The following is a 9508-nucleotide window of genomic DNA, read 5'->3' on the forward strand; positions in this document are numbered from 1 at the left end:
GCCACCTTAGGTGTACGTGGCTGGCGCCTTAGCCGGTTGAGCTATAGGCGCTGAGCCCATGTCTGGCTATTTTTAGAGGAGGGGTCTCTGACTCAGGCTGGTCTCAAACCTGTGAGCTCAGGGCAATCCACCTCTGTGTCCCAGAGTGCTGGATTACAGGCATGAGCTGCTGTGCCTGGCCCAGTGTACACTATTTTTTTGCAGATTTTGGCCAGGGCTGGGTTTGAACCTGCCACCTCCGGTATATGGGGCTGGTGCCCTACTCCTCTGAGCCACAGGCGCTGCCCTACACTATTGTTAAATGCTATTTTCCCAATGTATCTGCAAGATGACAGTGGGTGGAGATGAGGGGAAGGTTTGATGGTCTTGGAGAGGAGAAAAGCTGCCACTGTAGGGCACAGCATCTCTGGGCAGCAGGGAGAGCCTGCCAAGTTGAGGTTTGCGATCACAATGTCAATGAGGATGCAGTCACCTGCTTCACGTATGGATTTCTCTGGCTCTGGGCAGCTGCTAGTGTGTAGACACGGAGGGGAGTTGGGTTCATCTGAGGCTGGGGGCTTTGCCAGACAAAGATGAGAGAGGAGAGCAAGGGAGTACCTCCATGGGTGGAGCACAGAATCTAAGTGGCACAAGCATGGATGGGGCCTTGAAGATAGTCAGCTAAAAAGGGTCATTGTAGGTCAGTGTGACTGGACAGGAGCAGTACTGGTTGTGCTAGAAGGAAGTGAGATGGGTTCAGTGCCTGTAGCTCAGTGGCTGGGGCGCTGGCTACATGCACTGGGGCTGCCTAAACAATAATGACAACAACAACAAATAGCCAGGGCTCAGAGCCCATAGCACAGTGGTTATGGCACCTGCCACATACACTGAGGCTGGCATGTTTGAACCTGGCCCGGGCCAGCTGAAACAATGACAACTGCAACAATAACAAAATAGCTGGGTGTTGTGGTGGGGGCCTGTGGTTCCAGCTACTTAGGGGGCTGAGGCAGGAGAATAACTTGAGCCCAACAGTTTGAGGTTGCTGTGAGTTGTGACGCCATGGCACTCTACCGAGGGTGACATAATGAGACTCTGTCTAAAAAAAAAGAGAAGGCTCGGCGCCTGTGGCTCAAGTGGCTAAGGCACCAGCCACATACACCTAAGGTGGCAGATTTGAATCCAGCCCAGGCCCGCCAAACAACAATGATGGCTGCAACCAAAAAATAGCCAGGCGTTGTGGTGGGCGCCTGTAGTCCCAGCTACTTGGGAGGCTGAGGCAGGAGACTTGCTTGAGCCCAGGAGTTGGAGGTTGCTGTGAGCTGTGATGCCACAACACTCTACCCAGGGGGATAGCTTGAGGCTCTGTCTCAAAAAAAAAAGAAGTGAGATGGAAGGAGAAGAGGTGGCCAGAGGATACTTGGATGTAAGGTTGCGCATGCCACTGGCCTAAGCAAGAGTGAGACCCTGTCTCTAAAAAAATAGAAAAATTAGGTAGGTTTTGTGGCAGACACCTGTATCCCAGCTGCTTGGGAGGCTGAGACAGGAGGATCTCTTGAGCCCAAGAGTTTGAGGTTGCTGTGAACTATGATATCACCTCTACCCAGGGTGACAGAGTGAGACTCTGCCTCAAAAAAAAAAAAGAAAAAATGCGTGTCATTGTCATGAAGATGAGGTTCAGGATGTGCCAAGGGTATGGGTAGTTGAATAGAGTGGAGATCAAGGGCCCAAGAGGCCAGATTCCTGGAAGCATGATTGCTGTGTGCTTGGCAGTCCCCATGGAAAGTGACAGCAGTAGCCCAGGGAGAGGATGAGAAAGAAGGCACAGAAATCTTCAAGAAACTTGCCTCTCCCCCTCTGGAATGTCATCTCCTTGAGAACAGGAGCAAGGCTATCCTAAGCGCAGCTATGTCCCCAGAGCCTGGCATGGAGTAGGCACCTGGCAAAACTCCCATGAAGGAAAACACCTGATATGTCATTTGATCTCTTTACTTTATAACTGATGAAACTTGAGGCCTGAGTTTCCCGGAAGCATTGGCAAATTGAGTCTCAGCAGGGAACAAGTGTTCTGGCATGCACATATTAGAAATCCCTTCCACAGCTGGGCGTCTATAGATCAGTAGTTAGGGTGCCAGCCACATGCTCCAGGGCTGGTGGGTTTGAACCCAGCCTGGGCCTGCTAAACAAAACAAAATGAAGAATAATAGCTGGGCATTGTGGCAGGTGCCTGTAGTCCCAGCTACTAGGGAGGCTGAGGCAAGAGAATCACTTGAGCCCAAGAGTTGGAGGTTGCTGTGAGCTATGACGCCATAGCACTATAGAACTCCTTCCACCTCTCCCCATCCATGCCTTCTCCCCAGCTCGGGCTTCCTGCTCTCCAGTTTGGCTCCCCAATTCAGCCTCCACACTGCTCCTCCCCTGAGGATGAGACCCAGCGCAAGCTCCTCAGGGCTCTTCATGCTCCATGCCTTCTCTCCACCCCTCAGATCTCCCTCATGTCCACGTTCTCCTCCTTGCCTCTGAGGGCTTGTCCTCTGTCTAGAAGCTGGGGCCCACTGCTTTCGCCCTCCAGCTCCATCCAGAGGGCGCCCCTCCCACCAGCAGGCCTGACTGCTTGTATCACTCTTGCTTGCTGTGCAGGGACACATGGAGCCATAATTGTCTATAACCTGTCCACTGAGCCCACTAGTGGCAGAGGTCAGGCCTGGGTCATCTGTGTACCTAGAGGCCACCACAGGGAACCAGTGTTTGTGGCAATGAACCTGAGTGAGCATCTGTGTGCCCATGTAGAGCCAGGAGATGAAGTGAGGAGGTGTGGGCTCTGGCCACAGGAGGACCTGGGAGAGCGGGCTGGAGCTGTGGACTATTTTTTTTTTTTTTTTAGAGACAGTCTCCCTTTGTCACCCTCAGTGGAGTGCCGTGGGTTATAGCTCACAGCAACCTCCAGCTCTTGGACTCAGGGATCCTCAAACTTAAAACGGGGCCAGTTCACTGTCCCTCAGACGGTTAGAGGGCCGGATTGTGGGCCCAGGACAAGTCAGCTGCTAAGCAGGACAGGTAGTGGAGGCAAAAACACCTAGTAGGCTGGATAAATGTCCTCAGCAGGCCACATGTGGCCTGCAGGCTGTAGTTTGAGGACCCCTGGTTAGGTGATTCTCTTGCTTCAGCCTCCCAAGTAGCTGGGACTATAGGCACCTGCCACAATGCCTGGCTATTTTTTGTTGCAGTTTGGCCAGGGCCAGGTTTGAACCTGCCATCCTTGGTATATGGGGCTGGTGCCCTACTCACTGAGTCACAGGTGCCGCCCTGGAGCTGTGGACTTTATTAATCAGCAAATCTGTACACTGTATACTGGGGGAGGGAAGGGCAGGGTATGGGGTGCTCCAAGGCTGCCTGCCTTGTCTTATAGGCCAGAGTAGACACAGCGCTGTGTTGCAGTGCAGGCCCACTGTTTGCCAGTTGGCTCACCCTCCTGTCCCAGGCAGAACACCCCTCTCATCCAGACACAACTCTGCATAGTGTTCAGGGCCGGTCACAGGGGGCAGGGCCCTTCTTCCGCTCTCGACTCAACAGCGTCACCAGCTTGGCCTTGAAGCCTGCCTGAGTGCCAGGACGGCTGGTGGCTCCTGTATTTTCCAGCTCCAGCTCCAGCAGCCGCCGGTACTGGGCCTCCAGGCTACTGTCATTGGCTGGGCTGGGCCAGCTCAGGTCCTCACTGTTGTGGTAGATGGGACTGGCCAAGGGGCTGTGGCCACTGGGACTTTCCTGAGGCTCAGGGACTGCATCAGGTGGTGAGGGACCAGCCTCAGGTACATTCAGGTTCTCATAGAGGTGCTCGGTGGCAGCAGGGGGCCCACTGGCCCGCTTGCACACTGCTGCGTATAGTGCGGCTGACTCATCTGGAGCAGGGCCCAGCAGTAGTGGCAGGCTCTGGGGTCCAGGCTCAGCCAGGCGCACCCCCCTGGAGGTGGGTGGCCCAGACCCCACTGGTACCTCCCGCAGCTCTCCCGGGGCATCCAGCGAGGGTAAGGAGGTGGCACGAGGTAGGGGACAGGGCCGGGGCCCTATCAGCTCTGGCAGCCGCCCTCGTTGGCGGGATATGGCAGCGGCCACATGCCCACACAGGTCAGGGGCCTGGGGGCTGCTGAAGGCAAAGAGGCCTTCACCTGAGTCACAGCGGCGGCCAGCCTCAAAGGAGAACACGCCCTGGGCACAGGCAACAGCATGGATTAGTTATAGAAGGGCTAAGGTGCCACCACCCCCTTCCCATAGGGACCAGTACCTCACCTTGTCTGAGCCAAACTTGCGCAGGAAGTGGTAGGGCCAGCTGTAGAGGGCCTGAGGGCCAGGAGCTCCCTTTAGCTGGATGGCATCCTCGCTCAGCACCAGGAGATAGGGCCCCTTCAGCTGGCAGCGGGCAGCAGCCTCTGTCCTCTGTACCACCACTGGAAACTCTCCCACTGCATAGCCAGTGAGGGTGGCCTGTCAGTCCCTCAAAGCTCCTAGCCACGGGTTAGTGGGGCTGAGGCTGCCAGGCGCCCCCTTGACTCACCTTCCTGCCATGAGGAGTAGATGGAGTTTTCCTCCATGGGTATGAGGCCCCTCTTGGGAGACTCAGCCTCCCCTGATTCTGAGGAGGACTGCCCTGTGCCCTGGAGAATGAGATCAAGTAAGAGGTTGCAATCCACCCCATTCCTTGTCTGCAGCACCTCTCCTGGGTCAGTATCCCAGGACTCCATGGCAAGCAAGGGCTTCCAGGGACCTCAGCACCAGTCTCAGCTTTGCCCTGACACTCTCATGAGCTCAGGCCACTCTGAGATGTTCCCCCACCTGCCAAATGAGATGGCAGTCCCCACCCGGCACCACTTGAGGGCGCTGAGCAGAGAAGAGGTGCTGTGTTTAAGGGTGTCTGAGAGCTGCAAATCCTGGGCATATGAGAGCTGTCCCCCATAGCCGTTGAGCTTGGCCAAGAACAGGCTTTCTGACAGCTGGGAACAAAGAAGAGGCAGCGGAGGTAGGAGTGAGCAACACTCCCAGACTTCTTCCTCCAAGTCACTGCAACCACCTGCCCTGCCCCTGCTTCTTTGACTTTTCCCTCCACACTTTTGTTCCCTTATCTCTAGTCCTTTAGCACGTCCTGACTCTCTCTGACTCTCAGCACCTCCACCGTGACCACCTTTGCCCACAGCAGCATGACCAGGGGCAAATGCAGCAAAAGCAAGAGCTTCCTTACTGGTCTCCTTATTTTTGGTTATTTACTTTAAATATTTTTTTTGTTTTTTGTTTTTTTTTAGAGACAGAGTCTCATTTTATTGCCCTCAGTAGGTGCCACAGCTCACAGCAACCTCCAGCTCTTGGGCTTAGGTGATTCTCTTACCCCAGCCTCCCAAGTAGCTGGGACTACAGGTGCCCACCACAACGCCTGGCTATTTTGTTGTTATAGTTTGTCTAGGGCTGGGTGTGAGCCCGCCAAACCCCACTTGGTATATGGGGCCAGCACCCTACTCACTGAACCACAAGCATTGCCCTACTTTTTTGTTAATGAGATAAAACATACAAAACATAAAATTGACCATTTCAGCCATCTTAAGGTATATAATTCAGTGCTCACAGGTTGTGCAGTTATCACCACTATCAAGTTCTAAAAAGTTTTCATCACCCCAAATGGAAACCCTGTACCCCTGGCCACCGGCAACCATATTCTGTACATTTCATATAAATAGAATCATATAAAATATGACCTTCTGTGTCTGGCTTCTTTCACTTAGCATTATGTGTTCAAGGTTCATCCTTGTTGCATAGGTTAGTACTTTATCCCTGTTTGTGGTTGAATAATATTTCACTGTGTGGACAGACCACATATTGTTTACTCATTTGCCAGCTGATAGCCATCTGGGTTGTTTCCACCTTCTGTCAATTGTGAATAGTGCTGCTGTGAACATGGTTGTGCAAGTTTTTTTTTTTTTTTTTTTTTTTGAGACGGAGCCTCAAGCTGTCCCCCTGGGTAGAGCGCCATGGCATTACAGCTCACAACAACCTCCAACTCCTGGGCTCAAGCGAGTCTTCTGCCTACGCCTCCCAAGTAGCTGGGACCACAGGCGCCCGCCACAACGCCCGGCCAGTTTCTGGTTGCAGCCGTCATTGTTGTTTGGCGGGTCTGGGCTGGGGACTCAAACCCGCCACCTTAGGTGTACGTGGCTGGCGCCCTAGCCGGTTGAGCCACAGGCGCCAAGCCCAGAGTCTCATTTTGTCGCACTCGTGGTGTTATAGTTCACAGCAACCTCAAACCAACTCTTGGGCTTAAAAGATTCTCTTGCTTCGGCCTCCCAAGTAGCTCAGGCACCTGCCACAATGCCTGGCTAGTTTTTTTTTTTTTTGAGACATTCTCAACCTGTTGCCCTGGGTAGAGTGCTGTGCTGTCACAGCTCACAGCAACCTCAAACTCTTGGGCTAGCGATCCTCTTGCCTCAGCCTCCCAAGTAGCAGGGACCACAGGCCCCTGCCACAACACTTGGCTATTTTTGTTGTTGCAGTTGTCATTGTTATTTTAGCTGGCCAGGGCCGGGTTCAAACCCCCCAGCCTCGGTGTATGTGGCCAGAGCCCTACCCACTGAGATATGGGCACCACCCACACCTGGCTACTTTTTAGAGATGGGGTCTCCCTCTTGCTCAGGCTGGTTTCAAGCTCCTGAGCTCAGAAGATCCACCTGCCTTGGCCTCCCAAAGTACTAGGATTATGGGCATGAGCCACCATGCCCCGCTGGTGTGCAAGTTTTGTTTGAACCACTGTTCTAATACTCTTAGGTATATACCTAGGAGTTGAATTGCTGGGTCATGTGGTAACTGTTTAACTTTTTGAGGAACTGCCAGACTCATTTCCTTTTAGGCCATAACAAGACCCTGTGAGGCTTTATACCTGTCAGTGCCTAGCTTAAACCTTCCAAATTCTTCTCCTCTCACTCAGAATAAAATCCCAAACCTTGCACATGGCTGAAGTAGTTCCAGCCAGCTGCTGCCCACACCCACCCGTCTAGCCATGCCAGCCTTATGCCCCTGAATACCCTACACTTTATCCTGGCCCCAAACCTTTGCCCACATTACAACTTCCATTCACAACTTTTCAGACAATCTCGGTGTCTGGAACACTCTCTCCTCAAACCTGCCTCATATACTCTCCATGTCTTTAGGCCCATTGTCTCCTCCTCTGAGAGGCCTTCCTTGACCACCTTGCCAATACCACCCCCTCTTCACTTTCTCTACAGTACCTACTTCAGACCATCCAAGAATCATTATATGGGTTCCTGGGTTGTGTCCTAGTTGTATAGTTGTGGGGTTCTTAGCAGTACTTGCACAGTGATAGGGTGTGTATGAGCATGAACAAGGGGCCTCCAACCTGATGGCCCTGCCCACCTCATGCTTACCGGGAAGGCCAGCTGGCAGATGGGACCTATCCATGCCTGGCGGTGCTGTGCAGCTAGCAGGTGGCTTCGCTCAGTGGTGGTGAGCATGAAGGCACCGGTGTCCCGGGGGCAGCTCTCACCATCAGCCGGCAGCACAGAAACACAGTCAGCCAGGCGGATGACCCGACGCTCTCCACGCCGGCCAGGCCCTGTGGGCCTGTCACCTGCTGGCCCCAGGCCACCATCCCGGACTTCCCAGCTCTCTAGCCGTGCTACACCTGATGGGCCTCCTGCATACAGCAGAGCCCACACTTTCCGCCAGGACTTCTGCAGGAGAGGAGGGTGGGAGAGGAGACCTTTGGGTGGTGTATTTTCCCTGTGGGGAGCTCAGCACAAGCTGCTCAGCAAACACTCCCAGCCACCCAAGGGTCCTCTGTTTCCCCAACTCCTCAGGGTGCCAGGGGAGGAGGCCTTGCCAGGGCCGGTTGAGAGGGGAAGATTCACTGTCTGGAGCGGGTCGGTTCCAGGTTCAAATCCCACCCCACCCTTTCCTGTGACCCCCATAAGCACTAGTGCAGTGGTTCTCAACCTTCCTAATGCTGTAGGCCTTTAATACAGATCCTGTGGGTTACGATCCACAGGTTGAGAACTGCTGCACTAGTGTCTTCACCTCTCAAGTCTGTAAGAACATAAGGCTGGGGCTGCTACTGGATTATGTCTCTAAAAAACCTAGGGGCTGGGACCCAACCACTTGCCACTGCCATTAAGTTGGTGCTCCCTCACCCAGCAAAAAGGGACCCTGGGGCCATGAGCCACAGGCCATGCGGTGGGGTGGGAGGGAGGCATGAGCCTCATATTGGCAAGGAAGGAAACATGCAAATAGCTTTGAGCAGAGGAAACTGGCCAACCGTTTATCTGCCCAGGCAGCAGTTACAGCTGAGTTGTGGGGGTGCAAGGGCTGCTATCCACAAGAGGTGACCTCCCCATCTCCTCACTCCCAGCGCTAGGGGCCAAGACCTCTGCCACAGGTAGGGGTCCCTTTCTGGAGGATCCTCCAGCTCAAGTCTCAGCCCTCTCTAGGGGATTTGATGCTACTTTTAGAAGGGTCAGAAGGCTGTTAGGCTTTCCCAGCTCAGAGGTTTGATTCTTAGGCCCTTACCCAATCCTGTATTCCCTGTCTTTAAATGAGGTCCTCTTGGCTCTCCCAGGCAGAGAACCAGGCTCAGTTCCACTTCCTGACCCAGGTTGGCATCCCCACCCAATGCTCTTCCCAAGACTCCTAAGTCTCGGTGGGCTACCAAAGGCCCAGCCACAGGCTACTGTCTCTGCCCCCCCACCCCCCGCCCTGTTTGTCCTGGGCAACTGCCTGCAGCCAGGTCTCCTCACCTTGCCAAACTTGATGTGCTGCTGATAGAGGATGCCATCCTTGATAGGGGTCTCCAGAGACTCCATGACCACAGACAGGCCACAGAGCTGCCACTTTGAAGATCTGAGGAGACTGGTGACAGGCTGGACGGGAACTCCTCACACTTCCCCTTCTGGCCACTTCCCCTCCCTCTGTCCAGAGGCAGCTGTGGGGTGGGGGGAGGGTAGCCCAGGCTTCACCTAAAGGGTTGAGGGGTGGCACATGTTTCTTCTATATGGCTCTGGCTGTTCCAAGGTGCCCATATCTGCCTGGAGGGATCCTCAGAGCTCCTGAAGGCAATGACCTAAGCCTGCACCTGGGTCAGCTGGGTGTGAGCATCTGACCACAGGCTGGCTCCCTTGAGTCATGGGCTCTGACCCTCCCCCATCCTACTCAGAGCAGCCTGCAACCCTGCTTCCCTGCACCACTCCCTCCAGGAGCCTCCTCTAGCCTGGGTTCAAAGCCCCTGACTTCCTGGCCGAGTCCTGGTTTGAGAGTCACCAGCCCTGCTCTGCTCTTCTTTCTCTCCGTAATCTCACATTCTTTCTCTCTGAAATCTCTATCATGTTCATTTGTTCCTCATCCTCATAACTGCTGTCTACTTTAGCATCTTCTCCCGAACACTGCCCAACTAGGCCTACTGGGGCACTGTCCATCAACCCAAAATCAGCCCTATTTGCCCTTCCCTCAGGCCCAGCCTGGGTTCCTCAGCCCAGCACTCAGGGAC

At 54.2% G+C, this 9508-nt stretch overlaps 1 protein-coding gene across 1 annotated transcript; it reads right to left on the bottom strand.

The window, feature by feature from the left end:
• Positions 1–3311: 3311 nt before the first annotated feature.
• Positions 3312–8843, bottom strand: DOK3 (docking protein 3). Its single transcript, XM_012813374.2, has 5 exons — positions 8763–8843; positions 7398–7703; positions 4529–4628; positions 4264–4436; positions 3312–4182 (listed from the first exon to the last, which is right to left on the bottom strand). Exons 1-5 carry the CDS (start codon positions 8826–8828, stop codon positions 3499–3501), a joined length of 1329 nt encoding a protein of 442 aa, XP_012668828.1. The 5' UTR covers positions 8829–8843; the 3' UTR covers positions 3312–3498.
• Positions 8844–9508: the final 665 nt, after the last annotated feature.

This window comes from Otolemur garnettii, unplaced genomic scaffold (genome assembly GCF_000181295.1).
Source record: "Otolemur garnettii isolate 467f Iridium unplaced genomic scaffold, OtoGar3 scaffold00261, whole genome shotgun sequence".
Classification (NCBI taxonomy): domain Eukaryota; kingdom Metazoa; phylum Chordata; class Mammalia; order Primates; family Galagidae; genus Otolemur; species Otolemur garnettii.